General features: G+C 38.0%; 1 protein-coding gene and 1 long non-coding RNA gene across 5 annotated transcripts; both read right to left on the bottom strand.

Annotated features, from left to right (window-relative positions):
* Positions 1–496: 496 nt before the first annotated feature.
* LOC146455336 (uncharacterized) lies at positions 497–12,683 on the bottom strand. 4 transcript variants are annotated; one of them, XR_014859045.1, is made up of 4 exons: positions 11,839–12,664; positions 2,636–2,710; positions 1,527–1,586; positions 497–652 (listed from the first exon to the last, which is right to left on the bottom strand). It is a non-coding gene; the product is annotated as an uncharacterized LOC146455336 (long non-coding RNA). The 4 variants fall into 4 exon arrangements; XR_014859047.1 differs by lacking the exon at positions 11,839–12,664 and adding an exon at positions 3,511–3,783; XR_014859044.1 differs by lacking the exons at positions 497–652; positions 1,527–1,586; positions 2,636–2,710 and adding exons at positions 8,995–9,150; positions 9,952–10,011; positions 11,372–11,449 and having other exon boundaries at positions 11,839–12,683.
* Positions 12,684–12,784: 101 nt separating this feature from the next.
* On the bottom strand, positions 12,785–20,902 carry LOC146455335 (uncharacterized). The gene is made up of 3 exons (XM_085094421.1): positions 20,769–20,902; positions 18,358–18,720; positions 12,785–17,341 (listed from the first exon to the last, which is right to left on the bottom strand). The coding sequence occupies exons 2-3, from the start codon at positions 18,689–18,691 to the stop codon at positions 17,277–17,279; spliced, it is 399 nt and encodes a 132-aa protein (XP_084950547.1). The 5' UTR covers positions 18,692–18,720; positions 20,769–20,902; the 3' UTR covers positions 12,785–17,276.
* Positions 20,903–21,241: the final 339 nt, after the last annotated feature.

Below are 21,241 nucleotides of genomic sequence, written 5' to 3'. Positions count from 1 at the left end.
AAAACTCCGATTCAAGGCCTTCTTTCACCCCAGAAAACTGTGTTAAGTCACCTTAATCGTTCAGATGTTCAAATCACTGAGCTGCTGGGAGACTGGTGGCGAACTAAATTTCACATGTGACATGAAACAAAGACAGTAGGGAATATCCTCCCCGGTGAACAATATTTTTACATAGTACATTACATCTTGCTTTGACAGGTTAACTCACATGTGACACCCGTCCTGTATACTGTTAGGACCAACACTGTTGGAAGCTTACAGCCATGATGGTGAATAGAGAAGATTTGTGAAGGTTAATCCCGGCAGTGAAATGAGAAAGATGAATGTTCATGTCAGGCACGCCTGACAGGAATCGAACCCAGTACTTCCGACCGGTGGACGGGAAGTGCTGGGCTTGATTCAACAGTTTACCATTTCCATCATCAAGCTTTAAAATTTTACAGTCTTTCTTCGCTATTATTTGAAACAGAATTTAGAAAAACCAGACACAAATAACTGCAAGCCAAAAGAGAGGTTTATTAAAGCAACATTATCTAACAAAAAGAGAAAACATTATATTTTCCCATGAAAGTTAACTTTGTAACACACTACATCCGTTAATCGCCACGTGTCTGCTCCTGAGAAGTCAGTTTTGATGACTGCGGTTTTAAATCTAGAACAAAAAACGTAATAACTCTTTAGGATACTACTGAGACAACCAATGCCACTTTTAGTTTTTCGAAATTCACACAAGTTTGATAGAAGTCATATACGTTTGAACAAAAACAGGATTTTTTCAAAGGATACTTGTTAAAATTCGGACAGAGTGATTGTGTTTAGATATTATTTTAATTTTATTTATTTATTTATTTATTTATTTACATTTGTTGATTTAGGTAACAAATTACCCCTAACTTGTGGTCTATACTAACCCTAAATGAGGCGTACAAAACATGCATTAGTACTGTTTCAACACACCTACCAAAAAGCCTCGACACAATGGTATTCCAATACACAAAATAAACCATAAATTGTTGAATCCAATACACAAAATAAACCATAAGTTGTTGAAGCGCAAGTTTTGTTATATGCGACTGTCCCTTGTGCGATATAAACAATAAATTGAGCGTATTATGCCACGATCTCATAGCTTCATTAGGGGTAATGTAGTCTCTAGCATTGAGTCGGCCTGCAGTACACAGTTTTAAACTTGCCACAGTTTTCCCACGTCTAAGGTTGGCTCTGATTTGTCAAAGTGAAATTTGAATATGTCCGACAACTCAATCAGTTTCTGTCATGCCATTTACTGAGTACAACTTTTGACTACAGCTATTTCTTACTCAATGATCCCATGAGTTATATTATATTGACGCTGCGGTGTAAGCGTTCGGATAGAAATGTTTTAAATAACCAAGGCTTTAACTTACCACGAAACATGCCATACATCTTTTTAGAAGGTTATATTATTAGCATTAAATTCACGAAAAACTACGACGGAAGAACTCACAAAAAATGACAACAGTAGGCTTGCTCGATGCTCTACTCACCTATTCATTACTTGGGAAATTGGGACGCTGTTGGTAATCACTGCCATCCATATCCATCCCCTTTGTACAAGAAAGGAATCAACAACACGCATCCTTATTCAGTGTTGTGCTTAAGATGTGCAATGAATTTATTTATTCATTCATTTATTTATTTATTTATTTATTTATTTATTTATTTATTTATTTATTTATTTATTTACAAGATTCGCCAATGCAAATCAACAGACAATTGGCATGGACTTGCCACAGAGATATTTCTTCCATTACGGGGTCCCACACTAAATAGCAAAACTTAAAAAAACGTCAAGTAGGAGACTTTTTTTAATCTCCTTGATCAAAAATAGAAATGTTTGGGCTAGTAAAACCTCTGAATGTTTGTAATCTTTCCCTAAATCGAAAGCAAACGGGAAGGACAAAAGAAAACAAACTACAAAGGATTTAGTAATTAAATGACTTTTTCGTGGCTCTATAAATTACTGGAAGTTTCTCGTAAGCCGGTAAAACTGAAGAGGAATAAAAAGTAAGAGAAAAAAAAATTCAGAATTCAGTCCCAGAGTTTTGCCTAACGAAGGTTTATTTGCATTCATTGGGATTAAATATTACGAGCCCTGTTTGTGTAAACATAAATTATCTTTAAGTTTTTGAAGTTTTTGGGTATGAGAAGTGTTTAACTTCTTTTCAAGAAAATCAGTTTCGAACAGTATCAGCTTGGAATCATTGCATGTCGTATTCACTTTCGCAGTACCGCATTTGTCTTAGCAATAAAACTCATTTCAAACTGCGCACTGTTGCACCTTCATGGTTAGAATTAAGATGACAACCTCAACCGCCAAAAAGGAAAGCTAACTGAAATTTGAAGTAATAAATTTGACGTATACAAATATGATCAGTTTGTTAGTTTCGCAACAACTTTCACAAAGACTGACATCTTCTTGAAACCAGCAAAAATGTTAATTAAAATGGTGTTAATGTAGACCGAGAAGGGAACAGAGAATGTCTGGCTGTTGATTATCCTCCAGCCATATATCAAAACTATAAATCTCATGCAATACCTCCGCTCCTCTACCGAGTACAGTCTCATGTTCATCTCTCTAACAATTTCATCTCACCTTTTCTTGACGAACCATTTCTCTCCTAATACGAGGATTTTCGTCATAACCACCGACATTTCCAGTATCTTCATTCTGCAGGGATATAAAGAACATACACTGCATCATATCGTGTTTTGCTTCAATTTTCAAAATTTTCAAACGGCCAACAACCCTACGAAACAAAATTAAAGTTGGAAAGAGGTATTAGTAGGCGCAGTTGTTTGTTTATTCATAGCGAGTCGGAAGGAGCTGATCACCCGTTCATCATGTTTCCTTACCGACTTTTGTTCAATTTGTCTAACATTTATAAACCAGAGAATGTTGAATTTCTTGCACAGTTCTTGAGTCGATGGAAATACAAAAACACAAATGATTATTAGGGGAATCATTCCACCAATGTTGGATAGTTAAACAACACTTAAGAAGAGCTTTAAAAAAACCGTGTTCGAATTCCTTTTTCCAAACAGTCAGTATCGGGAAAATATACCACTTTAAAGTGCTCCGGCTAGTTTTTCTGATTTGATCGAGGAATCATCGGGCACCAGGGTAGTCAACACAGAGACTCAGTACTTAAAACCGATTAGACTGAATGAAGCCATACATTCCAACCTTTACTATTCGAAATATCAAAGAACAAAAACAATCAATATATTCCCAGCGTTTCAACACTAAGAATAGATTCCTGGATTGCCAAAGTTTCATTCAGAGATTCAAAATGTTCGAATACTTGTACATTGTGAGTGACCTGAACCAAAAGTTTCCCTCTGGGTTGAAAAGGAGTTTAAAGCGGGAATTCAGTCAACAGAGCACTAAATATAAATGAAAACAAACCAATGGTACAAGCTAAGAAATAAAAATATTTGTTCAGGAGAAAGACGACAGTTATTACACACCTTTAAGAATCTACCACGGATATGGCCTCTTTTACCATAAGGTTGCTGTCGATACGGCGGCCCCCACCTTTCGGAGCTGACCTGGTTAAGCAGAAGCAACGTAAAAACGAACACGAAAAACGAAATCCTCTGCTTGTACATGGTATAACCTCTTCAAACCTTTGTATGCTTGGCGTAACAAGATGAACGTAAATGAGTATTTCTAGCAAGTTCGGTGAGCTCTTAAATTCGACAAAGAGTGACTTCAGTTTCCTTTAACAACAAATTTATTTAGTCATTTCAGATCATAAGGCGCCAAAAAATTGTGCTAAATACATAATTATACTATACTTGGCCTTTAAGTTCCATTTGCTGTATGTACATTTCCCTTAATGTTGGGACCAATTTATCTATAACTCATGTTGGCGGCTTGAAGACACCTGGAAATGTCCGGTCGAAGAGATCTGTACATAGACCTCTATGAAGGCTGGGAAATCACTAACGCCTACAAAGACATCGGTTAGCAGGATGGACTGAAGACCCAGAAATAGTGATATGAGCTATGAATGGAAGGTGAAGAGACAGTGAAACAGAGAGATGGCTTCAAAGGCAAGTACCACACCTGGCTCCTCAGCTGTGTAGCTTGTAACAGAGACCGCTATTTCAGAATCCGATAATTCAGGTGTAGGCGGACGCTTTTAAACAGATAACCATTCAGGGCGCCGGCCAGAGTATCCTTTGATGATTAAAACTAAAAATAATTACAGGAGAAGTTAAAAGACACGTTTTGCATAATACGGTATTATCAATATCGCAAACTATTAATAAACAGGAAACAGTTGCTTTCTCCAAAATATCTTTTTGTTAATTTTAAATTGTGTTATCAACTTTTGGTCTCGAAGCAACTAAACATGAGGAAAAAGGCAGCACTCGGCAGTGACTCAGTGATGAGCTCAACCCTGTGGTGCTCCAAATAAGATGTCACGTACGCCTTGCTCAACATGTCAAAAGACGTCTCAATGGCGCCAGATACTGCGTCAACAAAGCCAACCCAAAACTCTTTCTAAGTTAACATTTAGCGGTTATCATTTGACAGGCAGCACGCCCTCGTAGAATAATTAACAATATTATTCCATGAGCGCGCGTTGGATATGAGATCGCGCCGAGTTGGCTATAACTAATCTCATATCCAACAAGTGCGAATGGAATAATTGTTTTATTAAATTCTCCGCATTTGGGTATTGGTGTTGAAGTTTACTGAACTTTATTTTAAGTAAAAATTTCTTTTAAATTAAAACGACCGGATGTTGAGGCAACTTCCGACCAAAGCGCGCGAAACTTAATGATCACATGACACGCGCAGCTCTTTGCGAATGGAGTTGAATGAAAAATCGAAAGCAAAGTAAATCGGACAAAGCCGAACATCTCAAATTCAAGATACGTTCAGGTGTACAAGTAACAACCTTTCTGAGACAAGCATTTAAGTGCCTTTGAAGTTCCAGCCAATCGAGAAGCGTAATAGTCGAGCACATTTGAGCAAATATTTTGCTGTGTTGAGCCGAGCGAAGAAAGGGATCAAGGACGGCTTTTTTTACGCTGAACTGAATTCCTCGCAGACGTTTTAAAACACTTTAGGCAAGTCCAAGTGTACGAGGTACAACTTCACTGAGACAAGCATTCAGTGCAAGGTTTTAAACGTCAAGCTAGTCGAGAAGCGTAAGAGCTGTGCACGTTTGTGCAAATGCTTTGCTGAGTGGTGCCGAGCGACGGAAACGAACATTATAGCCGCCGCTCGTACCGATTTCATAGATGAACTTTTGTAACTGGAGTCCACGTAAATGCGTAGAAACAGAAAGGCAGGCATTAAGCTCTTCTTGAGAAATTTCTTCGATTGGTTTTAACCTCTTACCGCCAGGATTTGCAATCCATCCTGAAATTTTTAAAGGTAACCGGTTGTTATTGTTGTTGTTGTTGTTAAGTTTATGTGATCTAAATCGTAAAATCGTGCAATTTTTCTGATTGTAAAGGAAACTTGAAAGATACGTACCATTAAATAGTGTCAAACCGAACTTTGTGGCTTTTATTGTTGTTATATTGAGATGGCATTGTTTGGTATTTCATCCTTTTCTTTTTTTCTTTTTTTTTTTTTTTTTTCTACATTTTTCCGAAGAAACTTTCGCTTCCCGCCGAAAAAAAAATTTAGCTTAGCGACACCTGGGGCAATCGTTTTCCATATATGGTCAAACTACGGTATATGAGCTGATAACCGGGATTCGGTGAACCAATCAGAACGCTAGAAATGCAATACCCGAGGCTGAGAATTTAATAATTGTTGATACCGTATAATCAGATGACATCACCGTCATTAACACCACCCACCCAACCCTCCCCCCTCCAAGGTGGAAGTTCAATTCCAATGAAAGCTGATTTGTCAAAGCTATGATCCATGATGAATTTATCTCTTAAGAGAAGTCTGACTACCCAACGGGAATCCATCCCACGACGTTCCATTAAGGTGGCCGAACAAAGTTTTCTGGTACACAGATGTTAGTTAACATTATTTGCAAAATACGTACTTCTGGACGTCCGAAATTAATAAGCATGGTGCAAGACTAACTAGGAAGGAAAATATTTTGATACTTGTTGCTGAGCTAGGTACCGTTGCCATGGTGTCGCCGCGAGCTATTAACCGTCCACAAATAACAAGTTTCCTTTATATTTAGACAATGCACTCGTTAGGATTTTTATCATTTTTGTCTCCAGGAAAATTCACAAAATACTGACATGATGAAGCTGCTTTCATGTAATTTTGACAGAAAGATCTCCTGTAACAGTTGGTTTTGCATTTTATTGCTTTGTAAAGATACCCTTTGTCAGATTTGGCCCTTGGTTTGTATGCGAGTAACGCTTTTAGAGAACTACTGTTTTGTCAAAATTTCCTACAATTCTAATGAGCGATTCCTTAGAAAACAGTTCATTTTTACTGAAACAAAAAGTCACAATTTTTGGGCCAAATGCGCACGCGCATGCATGGCCTTTGGGTCGGTTGCACTGCTCGGTGATACTGAAAAAAAGGTTGATAAATGAGAAACTGAGTTATTTTAAGAACAAAACACAACTTTGTGATCCATTTGACAATAAACTGAGGGATGGCTTTATCGTCGCCGTATTTGCTTACCACAACCTTTTATAAAATATTTAAGATGGTACGCGCGCTCTCATTGGTCGATAGTTGTGTTTAGATGAGAGTTACTGGGCTGATATAGCAACAGAACGGAAACGTCATTTGAGGACGCAAGAGCGCGCGGAATAGTTTGGACGCGAGTCTATTTCGACTATACATGGGCATTCTTTATGCGCGCGCCGTTGTCAACTGACGTTTCCATTCTGTTGCTACATCAGCCTAGTATGTAAACACGGTTGTGACGTCACGCTCTCTTTGTCTCCCGGCACAATTTGAAAACATTTCAAAGCTTTTGCAAGACTCGCAAAATAATGTCAAGTACAACTGTTAACGAAATGGAGAAAAATTTCCCAAATTTTGATTGGGCTTTGCCTATCTCTTCCCCATTGAACTCGAGGAAAAAAAGTAAATGGAAGAAGTGCTTTGCCTGTCTCCGCATTGATCATTAGCTAGACGACTTTGTCGAGCCTGTGAAGCGCAAGCGAAGACGACAAAATATGCAACAAAATACGCAGTAAACGTTTTTCAAGTTAATTTTGCATTTGAATACTACAATAAAATACTCTAAAGGACATTCTTTATTCAAAAAATGTACACGAAAACGAACACAAAACTATATACTACAGACTATAAATGTTTTACATAAAACTTCGTACGGCCGGTTGCCGTGTTTGGCTGTCAAATTTCCTTAAATTGTATTTTCCCTGAGACGTTCTCAGCGTAGAAATCTACTTTCACTATTACTATTACCAGCAAAAAAATTCAACAATCTAGATCCGCTACTCGTGCAAGGTACGATGAGCGATTCAACTCCTCAATCATGTTCTCAGGCTGCGAAATCGGGCAAGATCACGTCACTTTCAAGAGCGAACAAGCCCAGTGGCATTTATTTAATTTCAGCCCAAATAAACTCCCCATCTTGAAGTTATTTCCTTACGGAATCGTATGTTTTGAACATTTCTTCTATTTTTCACCGGACTTCCGGTATTTTTCTGCAAGATTAACGAGGATTCAAAGCTGAAATCGCTAGCGCTTGCCACTGAGAAATTTCAACTTGATTTTGACTTTTGTAACGCGAATTTTGATTGGTTCGTGTGTTGTCAGATGCGCCTTTTTTATTGGCTAGAAGCAAATATGATTGTCCAGAACCTGTATTGCGAAAATCTATTTCAATCAAGGAATAAATAAACAAAATTTCCCTTCATTTGTCGTATTATTTTTGAAAATATTTTACAAAAGCAGTAGAGGCCTTTTTTCCGTGTTTACATAGCCTCATATAAACACTCGGGGAGTTGGGAAATTCTCGAAAGTTATGCAAACCCGAGGCGCAGTCGAGAGCTTGCATAACTGTCTCGAATTCTCTCAACCCCCCTCGTGTTTAGATGAGGCTATGTAAACACTGAAAATTGCTCTATTGCCAGGAGCCTGCTATTGCTTAAAGCGCGCGCTCAATAGCGTCCGTCAGTAATTGAACCTGTAAAGCGCGCGCAAACTGTGTTCAAAAACTAAGTGGCGGCTCTCGGAAAGAAAATTTCCCCGTATTTCGGGTAGGTTCCAGAAGTGTGCTAAAGTAGTTAAATTGCGTTTGGGCTTGAAACTGAAATAAAAATGTCTTGTTATGGTTGCCGGTCCTTAACAGCCTTGAAGCCTTTGCAGAGCTGTGATTTTGCGGAAAACGCCTGAAGACGAAGGCAGCATGCGCTCACCAGTTGGAGCGCGTGCGCGCTGGAACCCGGGTTTTCCCTGAAACAAGCATGCGCAATGCCTTACTCACCGGGGGAAGGTCGCGAAAACCATATTTTCTCACTTAACTTCTCCAAATCTAGCCGTACAACCTACATTCAAATTTTTGCTTTTGCCGGAAAACACTAAAACGGAAACGCGAACATTTTTTTTTTAAGAAAATCTGTCAGACATTTTTTTAGGAATTTTCAATAAGACAAAAATTTTCCAATTTTGTCATATCCCAAATTTCAACCTGACAGAATTTCGTGTTCTTTCCTGTAAATACTTATTTTTGCCCACTTTCCAAATCCTGAAATTTTGAAGTGGGGTCGTACGGCTAGATTTAGAGCCAGTAAAATGAGAAAGATGACACAAGTGGGGTCGTACAGCTAGATATAGAGCCAGTAAAATGAGAAAGATGAATGTTCATGTCAGGCACGCCTGACAGGAATCGAACACAGTACTTCCGACTGGTGGACGGGAAGTACTGGTCTCGATTCAACAGTTTACCATTTCCACCATCAAGCTTTAAAATTTTACAGTCTTTCTTTCGCTATTATTTGAAACAGAATTTAGAAAAACCAGACACAAATAACTGCAAGCCAAAAGAGAGGTTTATTAAAGCAACATTATCTAATGAAAAGAGAAAATATTATATTTTCCCATGAAAGTTAACTTTGTAACACACTACATCCGTTAATCGTCACGTGTCTGCTCCTGAGAAGTCAGTTTTGATGACTGCAGTTTTAAATCTAGAACAAAAAACGTAATAACTCTTTAGGATACTTCTGAGACAGCCAATGCCACTTTTTAGTTTTTCGAAATTCACACAAGTTTAATAGAAAAAAAATTCGGAGAGAAGGATTGTGTTTAGATATTATTTTAAATTTATTTATTTATTTATTTATATTTGTTGATTTAGGTAACAAACTGCCCCTAACTTGTGATCTATACTAACCCTAAATAAGGCGTACAAAACATGCATTAGTACTGCTCCAACACACCTACCAAAAAGCGTCGACACGATGGTATTCCAATACACAAAATAAACCATAAATTGTTGAAGCGCAAGTTTTGTTATATGCGACTGTCCCTTGTGCGATATAAACAATAAATTGAGCGTATTATGCCACGATCTCATAGCTTCATTAGGGGTAATGTAGTCTCTAGCATTGAGTCGGCCTGCAGTAACACGGTTTTAAACTTGCCACCGTTTTCCAGCTTCCAAGGTTGGCTCTCATTTGTCAAAGTGAAATTTGAATATGTCCGACAACTCAATCAGTTTCTGTGATGCAATTTACTGAGTACAACTTCTGACTACAACTATTTATTACTCAACGATCCTATGAGTTTCAGGGTGATTATATTGAGGCTGTGGTGTAAGCGGTCGGCTAGAAATGCGTTAAATAACTGAAGGCTTTAATTTACTACGAGACATGCCATGCCTTTTTTTAGAAGGTTATATTATTAGCATTAAATTCACGAAAAACTACGACGGACGAACTCACAAAAAATGACAACAGTAGGCTTGCTCGATGGTATCCTCTACTCACCTATTCATTACTTGGGAAATTGGGACGCTGTTGGTAATCACTGCCATCCGTATCCATCACCTTTGTACAAAAAAGGAATCAACAACACGCATCCTTATTCAGTGTTGTGCTTAAGATGGTGCAATGAGATTATTTATTTATTTATTTATTTATTTATCTATTTATTTTTAATTTATTTATTTTGAGATTCGCCAATGCAAATCAACACACAATTGGCATGGACTTGCTACAGAGATGCGTCTTCCATTACGGGGCCCCACACTGAATTGCAAGACTTCAAGATGAAGACTTTTTTTAATTCTCCTTGATCAAAAATAGAAATGTTTCGGTCAGCAAAACCTCTGAATGTTTGTAGCCATTCCCTGAATCGGACCCAAACGGGAAGGACAAAAGAAAACAAACTACAAAGGATTTAGTAATTAAATGACTTTTTCGTGGCTCTATAAATCACTCGAAGTTTCTCGTAAGCTCGTAAAAAGGGGAATAAAGACTAAGAGAAAAGAAAATTCAGATTTCAGTCCCAGAGTTTTGCCTAACGAAGGTTTATTTGCATTCATTGGGATTAAACTGGGTCATTTTTCAGACCCTCTGAATGTAGTTTTGTTTATTAATTATTTTGTGTGCGTTTATACTCGTTCTGCAATAAACACCTAGCGAATTAAAACAAGGGACATTTTTATTTATCCTGAAGGAATTATATTCACAATATTAAAAGCGAAAAGCAATGAAGTAAGGAGTTGGACATATCTGAAAGTCGGTAGCAAGTAAAATAACTAAATGGAATGGAAGTTAATATAAAATCGAAAGGCACGCTTTCTCACAAATTTAGATCTCAAGTGCCAAAGAGCAACGCTAACTAAAATTTGGAAATCTAATGATTTGGACGAACATGACTGAATTTGATCAGTTTGTTACTAGTTTCGCAAGGACTTTCATTCAGACCAGGATAGAGACTGACGTCTTCTTGAAACCAGCAAAAATGTTAATTAAAATGATGTTAATGTAGACCGAGAAGGGAACACTGTAGGTAAAATGTTTTCAGTGCCGGACAGCTGTTGATTATCCTCCAGGCCCCAGTTATTCAAAGGGCGGATAATTTTATCCACTGGATAGTTCGCTATCCGGCAGATAAAATGTGTGCAAGATTTTCCCGATAATCCTATAATTTGAGAATAGAGTAGAAACATAAGTCAAATTTATGAATGGCATTGTGTGGAAAACTTGCCAAAAGCTTTGGTTGGAGTACATTTGCTCCGCTGGATAGCAACTTACCCAGTGGATAAAGTTATGCGCTCTTTGAACAACCGGGGCCAAGCATATATCAAAACTATAGACCTCACGCTATACCTCTGCGCCTACTACTGAGTAAAGTCTCATTCGATAGCTAGGCAAGTTCATCTCTCTAACAATTTCCTCTCACCTCTTCTTGACGAAACATTTCTCTCTCAATACGAGGATTTTCGTCATAACCACCGACATTTCCAGGCTGATCTTCATTCTGCAGGGATATAAAGAACATACACTGAATCATATCGTGTTCAGCTTCAAATTTCAAAATTTTCAAACGGCCAACAACCCTACAAAACAAAATAAAAGTTGGAAAGAGATATTAATAGGCGCAGTTGTTTGTTGGTTCATAGCGAGTCGGACGAAGCTGGTCACCAGTTCATCCTGTTGTTTCCTTGGACAAGATATGCTACATTCTCGCTCTACCCCTAGGTATAGCAATATTGCGGAACACGTTGGACAAAATATCTGGACATAACGCTGTGCTATTTGATATAAAATAGAGTCGAATAAAAACTAAAACACACCATAAATGATAGAATGTTACTAGCTAAGAAAAATGAAAATCTGTTAAGCAGAAAGGCAACATCCATTACACACCTTTAAGAATCTACCAAGAGTAAAGCTTCTTTTACCATAATTAAGTGTTTGTCGAAACCGCCGTCGTCGTGCACACCTTGTGCAGCTGATCTGGTTAAGTAGCAGCAACAACGCAAAAACGAACACGAAAAACGAAATCCTCTGCTTGTACATGGTATTACCTCTTCAAACCTTTTTATGCTTGGCGTAACAAGATGAACGTAGATGAGTATTTGTAGCAAGTTCGGTGAGTTCTCAAATATGACAAAGAGTGACTTCAGTTTCCTTTAACAACAAATTTATTTGGTCATTTCAGATCATAAGGCGCAGAAAAATTTGTGTTAAATAAATTGACTAATACTTCTTTAAGTTGCATTTGTTGTATGCATTGCCCTCAATTTTTGGCCTAATTTATCTATAATCAGTCATCTTAGCGGCTTCAAAGGACGCTTGTTATAAATGTGAGACAAGGAGGTCTGTAGATCTTTTTTAGCTTCTTCTTCGTGAATGCTGGGAAACCACTGCTACCGAAAAAGATGATATCTGGAGATAGGCTGTACAACACTGAAGACCCAGGAGTAGTGATCTGAGCTATGAATGGAAGGTGAAGAGACAGCGAAACAGAGAGTTGGGTTTATTGGCAAGTACCGCACCTGGCTCCCCAGCGGTGTAGCTTGTAACAGAGACCGCTAGTACAGAATCGGATAATTCAGATGTTAATGTCGCTTTGCACACTGATAACTATTCAAAGGCGCTCAAATTATCCTTTGAAACATAGCGCCGAATAACGATGACAGCGATCAGGAAATGTGTAAAGACACATGTTTTGTCATATGGTATCATCAGCATCGCACCTCACTGGTAGAACGGAACAAACGGAAGATAATTGATTATATAATTGATTTTCCTAAAACGCTAAACACGGGGGAAAAGGCATCACAATGACAGGTGCATCAGTGAAGAAAATGAATTATAGTTCTCCTAATAACATGTTATCTATACTTAGTGTATACCACACAAGTGAATAGTGCTTTTCGCGCGTGCTGATTGGCTAGCTCGAAGGTGATTAGGCAAGTACTATTCACCTCCGAGCAGCCGAAGAGAAACAAGATGGCTTCCCGTTTCGCCACGGTCACTTAAGAGGAAAATATTTCGATTAAAGAGACGGCTATTACAAAACATACAAAAATATATGGCAACAAATTTTGGTTTGACGGCATTGCATGGTAAGTTATTTAATCTTTCAAACCTCATATTCTAAGGCGAAAAATTAATTAAAATACAATGTATTGTTTACGAAAACTGTCGAGCACTATAATTACAATATAAACGATGAAAACGACTAAAACAATTATTTATCTCAATGTCGCTTCGCAGCTGGGTAAATATCCATTACTATTCACCTCCACTTTGGTGAATAATTGTTAACCATAACAACATGTAAACGATGATACCAGAAAACGTATCAAATAAACTAACTCACTCAGTTTTCTCCAAGTTACTTTCCTATAATTTTGTTTTTCAATTTTTAACACCAAAGCTTATCTGTAGTTCATTTTAACTTTATGTGTAATTTACTTCTGTGGCAAACGACCGCTTGCAGAAAGTGGTAAGAAAACTGCACACATCCATGCAGACTACTGGGAAAGCAATGCTACGGACATTTATAGCGATTTGGAGGCCGGATGTATAGGAAGAGAGATTTAAGGGCCGAGGAGAAAAGATCGGTGATGTGGGAAAAAAGAGCAGACAGTGAAAGAAAGAGCGCCAGCTGCACACTTTGAGTAACGTTTGCTCAGCTCACTTAGCCTAGCTGTCTTCCCCGTCATCAGCTTGTAAGAGAGACCGACGTCACAGGATTGGCTGATTCAGCCGAGACAGACGCTAATCAGGCAACTAACTATTATCAAAAGCCGCTTAAATTATCTCTTGTCTGTGCATAACGTTAATGATGATAAAACATAATTAGGAAACGGTGTTTTGAGATACATTTTGTGCTATATGTTATTACATCGCCCCGCGCTGAAACTTGTAAACCGGATGAATGAAAACAATTGGACAAAAGTTTTATTCCGAAGAACTTTTTATCGTAATTTTAAATATTGACTCCTAGTTTAAGTGAGTAAATATGAACCGAGAAAACCGTTGAGTCGAATGGTCTCGTATTCATGTATTTGTTATGTTGTGCTCTTATAATTACCCGCCGGATAGATACCAGTTTTCATGGATTGCATTCGAATGTTATACCGTAAAATTTCCCATGGATGACCTGATTCTTAAAGCATATACACGAACCACGGCTGGGATATTGACGATCTACCACGAGAAGCATTGCATAAGTATCTCATTCCACGTTCCTTCCCAAATATATTAATAAACCAGTTATTCAGATGAGAAAAGCAAAGATTTGATAGACAAGATCATCATCGAAATATATTAACCTTTGTATAAGAAGTTTTTGTGATATGTGTTACTTGAGTTTTTCGAGATTTCTTACCCAATGCGAAAACTTAGGGACTCATTTGAAGGACATTCAGCTAAACATCAATCCTAAAATGGACCAGCTGGTTAATTTCCTGTGAATCTTCAACGAAACAATATACTAGCCGTCAGCGTCCAATTAGGGTGAAGATTATGAAAATGTTTCACTGAATGAGTGTTGCAGTTTGAGATTCAGCTATTGAAATTTCACTGTCACCGCGAATTTTTCTTTTCCTTTTTTTCTTTCTTTCTCTTTTTTTGTATGAATCATCATTACTGTCAAATCCATAGCTTCATTAACATCCTCTAAAATACGGTTCTTTTAAAAATTTCGACTGAATCAAGCTTTCTAGAATGTTGGCTTTATTAACTCGTAACAATAAAACGCGATAAAGGTTCTTTTCGGTGGAATTCGAAAACATCAGAATCAGTTTTAGTGAGTTTGATTATGAGACCAAATGAAAAAGATCATTCTATGCTCGACCGTGAAAAGGAACCGACGAATCCACTCTGGGTAAGGATTCGTCGGTTCCTTTGATGCACTATGATCCTAGTGATCTTGGATCAAAAATCCGGATTCGGGTTTTCCCAAAGAAACGCACCCTTAGTTCTAGTTTGTGGGATCAAATCGTGTTGAATTATTCCACAAATTATGTTTCATAAACTGAAATTTTGGCGTATCGAAAACGCTGCGGTGAAACTCAAAATTAGGAAGCGAATTTATGGATTGGGATTTAACTAAAGATGAAAGCGCCCAGTCGCGTTTTAATTTTTCCATACATTTATCTGTAAATTTCTTCGTGCATTTGTGAACGTTAAATTTGTACATTTTATCGAATACCTCAAGCTAAAACTTGCAATTTTGCAGGAAAAGAGAAAAAATACACGGACGCGAATTATCAGACTTTGAGGACGAACTCCCATCTATTTTGCAAGACAATTGTAAGGAAATATATGGTAACTGGAAACCTTAATTGCCTCCAGTTCATCGCTTATCAATCCAAGATGGCGTCGTTCACCGTGACTTTCGATTTCCGAATGTTTGATTTGATATACGGGGATAATAATATTGAAACTCCTACGCCCCTGATGAAGTTTCTAGCTTTCTGTTGATATGACCGTAATTTGAACCTATCTAAAACGTCTTTTTTTTTTTCCTTTTCTTTTTTTTTTTTTTTTTTTCATTAGTTAGTCGAACTGGGTGTAACAGTTGTTGATGATACTAATGTTCACATCTTTGCCGAAATTTGCATAAAATATACATCTCATGAAGCAATTACCGCCTTATGTCATTTCAGCTGTAGCGCTCGGTTGGGATAAAATGAAGATGGTGTTGTCGTTGTTGTTGTTAGTAATCCCTGTCTGAATCAGGGATTGTTCAGCAACATCTATGTGTGGTTGTTCTCTTTTCTTCAATTTCTTTAACATATAGCTGGACTTCAAGGCTTCTTCAGAAGAGCTAACTACAACAATTGAACTATGAAATCATCTTGAAATTCGAATCCTTTTAATTTTTCATTTTGTAGCCTGAGAGAGGTGCGGTGAGTACGGACCCTGATCTCGAACGGTGTTCACGCTGCGCTCGGTGAAACGAAAGATTCCCTCGGCAACTCGGCTCTGTGGGCCTCGTTTTTGGTCTAAAAAAAGGGGAGGGTTCCCCGGGTCCATTCCCAAGAACCACCACCGTTATAAGTGTTTAATCCAGAACGGGTGTGTTTGAAAATACTCCGTGAGGGAGATTTTCGGTAAAACATTGAGTAAAAAGTAATTTCATTTTTCCGTCGAAAAAAACGTTAGTACAGCTCATTATCTGTCCGTAGTTTTACCATGTAGCGCAAAGTAAGCGAGTCAAACATTGTGCTCACGATTTAATTTATTACAACAAAACATTTTGATTTGACGGAGTTTGAAAACAGTTGAACGACTAGAACGTATTAACATGTTTTGTTGTCAAACAACAACAACAAGAGATATAATAAAAAAACAACAACAACAACAACAAAAGCTTCATATCACGTGGTATTAATTTTCCAGTACCGCGCTAGTGAACTTTAGAGACCAGGGGCGCTCAGAAAACTTTCCACAACACGGAAAGTTTCTGTAATTTCTAACCGAAGATGTTTGCCAAATGGAAAGAGCCCCTGGTATGAAAAGAGATACAGAAATGACATATTTTGGTTTAAGTAGCGTCAGAATTTAGTGAACAGCGTAGTACATCCCCACCAAAGAATCCGAGGAGTAACTCCCCTACCCCGTCTCGATTTTTTTGCCGACCCACAATACTACTTTCTGAGTGGAATTTTATGCAACATATTACCAACAACCTCAGCTACCGAAATTCCTCTTAAAATTCCATGAGACTCTGAACTTGAATGTGTAACAATTAAATCGCTTTTCCATCGCTTGAAATCCATCTTAGTCGGTATAAGTTGTCACACCATGCCACACTATTGTGTCAACATGATCAACTAAGTGCAGAATGCGTCACTCAAAAGGAACTTTAAACAACCACGATGGAACGCCAGCGAAATCGTCACTTGAATAATAAGTTTGCGTTACTTGCACTTCTTAACGATTATTCCAGTTCGTTCAATTTGTACAGTGTGGCTGAACTGTCCAGGAACCGCGTTCAAAATAAGACAGTGAATGAAACATTTGTCATCATGTGTTCACCTTCTCCACAAAACCTTGAATTTAGGGATTTCACGTTGTTGTTTGCTGAGGACGGCGAAAAACTGTACCAAACTTTATAACGCACGTCCAGGGCCATTGTTTATCTCATTAAATCCTACTGTTTTGTGACGTTCTCCGGTTCTCGTTGCCGTTGCCGTTGTATAGCTTCTTAAACTACCTAAAATCGATCAAACGCAACCATCGCAATGCCGCATGAATCCTACGTTGTTCGGCGAGATGTAAGAGTCAGCTAAATTTGTGATTCGTGTCCACAGTATGTTTCTGCTCCTTTTGGTATTTTCCGTTCAACGAAACACATTTATTTTTCGCAGAAATGATGTGGCTTCTCTCTTACTAATCTGTGGTTTAACTGAAAACAGAAAAAATTAAAGATGTGTTATATTTAATCTAACGTCAGGTAAAGATCCTTTTACTCTTTTGCTTGAGCTAGAGGTGTTTCCTTTCTGCTTCATTTACTTACTGCTATAGAAACTGTCTCAGCCAAACGTTGCAGTCAAAGTGAACCGTTACCAGACCGGGCTTTATTTCGTCTTCGGGGAAGGGCAGATTCTTCCTTCTCTCCAAAACTCCGAGAGTTTAAGAGATATGACGATGAAACTTGGAGATTGAATATTAAGTCTAGGGATGTTTCCTTTGAAGTCCACAACGGAAAGTGATGACGCCATATGACGTAGGGGCTATGAAAATACAAAACTGAATGCAGACTGGCACTACGGCAAAGGGCAGATTTATTAGTGGCCAATATTGCGACTAATAGAATTAGTCTTCCTCAGGGCCAGAGCTATACTGAAAGAAAATATAGTGACGGCTCCTTAAATTAAAGTTTGAAAAATACATGGAAAAAAATGATTGGCTAATACATGATATGAAGACAGCGTACTTGTAAATATGAGATAACAAAAATATAGAAACGGCTCCTAAAATTAAAGTTTAAAAAAACACATGGAAAAAAATGATTGGCTAATACATGTGATGTAGGGGCTATGGCATAATCTCCAAACAGTGGCCATCTTGGATTTCAGGATTTCCCCGAGACTTCACTGAATTCGCCCAGAAAGGACAAACCGTAATCCAAACAAAGAGAAGAACACTAAAATGTGCTAAAAATGTAAAAGTTTTCGTAACAAAGTTCATGGAGAAGGGGAAAATTCCAATTTCTGGAAGAATTCGACGCCCCCACCCCCGCTTCCCGCTTCTAGATAGGGCTCATGTCTCATGTCACCCGGTTGTTGAGATCCAGCTGTAACAAAAACCTGAAGTGAACACGCACACCCTTTGTTTGAAAGCAAACTATTCTGTACGCGTCATCTCATCTTTATACTAAACGCATAAACTGTATAAGTGTAATGCTTTCAAGCCACTTACCTTTCAAAGGAACAGCACTTTTCTTTTCCCCAGTCGCTGACCGTTGATCCTCTTTTGTCCTTTCAAGTGACTCGTGGTAATTCTCATCTCCTTCTTGCAGTTTTTCTCTGATGTCATAATAATGCTCTTGGAATTTCTCGTGCACCCTGTGTTGGTTTTCATGGTGTTCTTCATGTACCCGCTGTATGTGGTCGATGTTATTTTGGATGTCTTCGCCATAATGGTCGTAGAACTCGTGAAAATATTCGTATGGCATGTGACCCCATTGTGGTGCTGAACGAGCGATTACGAAAACGGTGCAAGCAAGTAAAGGAATGACAATCCAGTGATTCATGATTCTTCTCAGTTTGTTATAGCTATCATCTGCAAAAAAAAATATATACTATACTATTCATTAAAAGCTTATTTAAAAAAAAGTTTTAAGAGCCGTTTTAAAATGTTTAAAGGGTTCCTGATTTGCGTATTGTGGCTGAAAAGGCATTCCACAATGTAGGCGCTGTGACAGCAAAAGGCCTGTCACTGAACGATCGCAGCATTTTACCTCGGGAAAGACGAGTAGAATGCCATTATTGGAACGTAAATGGTAGATTGAGTGTTTTCAAATTGAAATCAGATCATTAATATCGTGAGGTGACCAGCCGGACAGCGATTAAACTTCATTCGACCTTTGGGAAAGAGAAAGAATGTCCGTGTGTCTAAATGAACGGAACACAAGTGCAAGCTTTGGAAGGCAAGAACTTTTACCAAACATCTCCCCAGTGCCGACGATGTTTTGGTCACAGGTTGAACTGTAGTGGTTTGGGGACGAGAATGGAGTTCTCTTCAACTCGTGTGTCCGAAACGAGTAATAAAAGGTTTTTGTTTCCTTTAGAAAACATCTTAGAGAAATTTAGTCTTTTTATATACTACAAACTTTTTATATTCCTTTAATCAGAGGGTGCGTTTTTTATAGGATACAAATCATGGACGATGATGTCATTGTTTCCATATCCGAAGTGTAAAATATTGGTAGATATCCTATTTTTATCTCGGATGAATGTGAAAACTGCTATTAACTCATGCACCCTTATTGAGCGCCATGTTGGGTGATGTTAGAGCGTATTGGATGATTTTTAACAGCTAACTCCGTCCAACAAAGCGGGCAAATGTAATTCCAGCATGTTGTATCCAACAATGTTAAACGATGTCTAAACGAGAAATATTTAATTTGTTAACTCAGTTGTTAAATTTGTTAACTGGCTTGACAACGAAACGAGAACAAAGAAAATTCGGAGATTTTTCCCAGATTAGGGACAAGATTTTCGAACAATACTGAGTTGTAATAAATATTAAAATTTCGGGATGTCTTTGATATAAGCGACGAGAGCTGATAAAGGTTAGTTTCGTTGAATTTTAATTTACCGGGTAATGAGGAAAGGATATTTTTGTGAAATTTGATCAATGAGCATACTGGGGTGCAACGAAACAAAACGATAACAGGGATTTAGTACAAGTAGATAAATTATTTCTTCTGTAGTGAAAACAGAGAGACGAAATATTTAAAATAATCAAACTTGAACTACGATCGAGAAACAGCTAACATACCCTGTAACTATGCCTAATTTTATCAGCCCTCTTATTTCCTCTTATTTGGTCGCTCTAGGTTTTGTTTCGCGTTTCCCGCGGAAATGGTTCGTCAAGCGAAACGAAAAAACAACCTGGCCGCAGATCACAGCCAACAAGGACATGGAAAAAGCCGCGTACCCCTTTCATTAATGACAGTTTGTGTCACAAACAGCTGTATAGTCTTTTCTGCTAAGTTGGACTCAGATCCCTGTTGGTTCAATTGAATGGCCGTATTCTGTGTTAGTGTTTGTTGGCTTTTCAGTCGCCGCTGATTACGCGCCTTGGTAAACGCTTTCCCCAAATCTGCAGACATGATCCACGAACTGTATGGAATAATCTCAAAACCTTTATGCCTGTACAGTTTCTACCTGCGGCTGATACACACACTAATTAATAAAACTGTGTTATGAGCTCCTAAATCCGTTTGTTGGCTTTGCAAATACCAAGAAGCATGTTGTGTAGCGTTCTATAGCTATATAAATCATGACAGTAAATTTGCAATACTTCTAAAAGATTCTTCCTAATAAGGTTTTCTCTTTGTGTGGATTGTTTCTCAATTATTTTTGTTTATAATTTGAGAAAATTATTATTTATTCTTTTTTCTCAATTTTTAAGTTTTAACACAACTGAAAGAAATCCAAAAAGCTTAGCAGGTAAATTACTGGTGCGTCTCACCTAACACCTGTTGCTACTTTGCCAAACATTCTTCGATTCGCCCCAAATAATTTTCACGCTGTTTTGAGTTTATTTATTATGACTTAACAAATTAGCTGATGTAGACATAACACCAAGTAAACTGCACTCACCTTGGTAAATTGCTTGATAACGCGATGACTGTGATGTTCAATTTCCTCGCTTGCAAACTCTATACAATAGCGAGAGATTTTAAGTTTCCGTAGACACGTGCTGTGATGATGTCATTGCTATAATTAACTCGCCGAGTTATTCACAATTCCGGGTTGAACATCCGATCCAAGTTTGGGATCAAACAGATACTAAATTCTTTAAATTTGTCAAATACATTCTAACACTTGTGAAAAAATTCACTTTATGAATGGTCAGGGAATTTTACATCCCGAAAATACTCCGATTGGAAACTACTGAATTCTTTCACTTCCATGATGGCCCAAAATCTAAAAACTGGCCGTGAACTATGTTTTGTGAAATTCCGCAGGACAGACACCAATTGACGAAAGCATTGCCCATGAGTTTTCATAAGAATGATTTTTTCGTAGCATAATGATTCACTGACAGGGTAAAAATTGAATAGGGACGATTC

The sequence above is a fragment of the Pavona decussata genome, unplaced genomic scaffold, assembly GCF_977016875.1.
Source record: "Pavona decussata unplaced genomic scaffold, jaPavDecu1.1 SCAFFOLD_280, whole genome shotgun sequence".
Taxonomy (NCBI): domain Eukaryota; kingdom Metazoa; phylum Cnidaria; class Anthozoa; order Scleractinia; family Agariciidae; genus Pavona; species Pavona decussata.
The sequence above is the reverse complement of the archived record's forward strand: the minus strand, read 5'-3'. Positions and strand labels throughout refer to the sequence as shown.

What these genes read in the sequence shown, in the direction of transcription:
- LOC146455335 (XM_085094421.1), bottom strand. Translation starts at nt 18,691, where the DNA reads ATGAATCACTGGATTGTCATTCCTTTACTTGCTTGCACCGTTTTCGTA. An exon ending in AAGTGCTGTTCCTTTGAAAG is followed by an intron (nt 17,342 to 18,357) that starts GTAAGTGGCTTG and finishes TTCTGTTTTCAG; the next exon opens with TTAAACCACAGATTAGTAAG.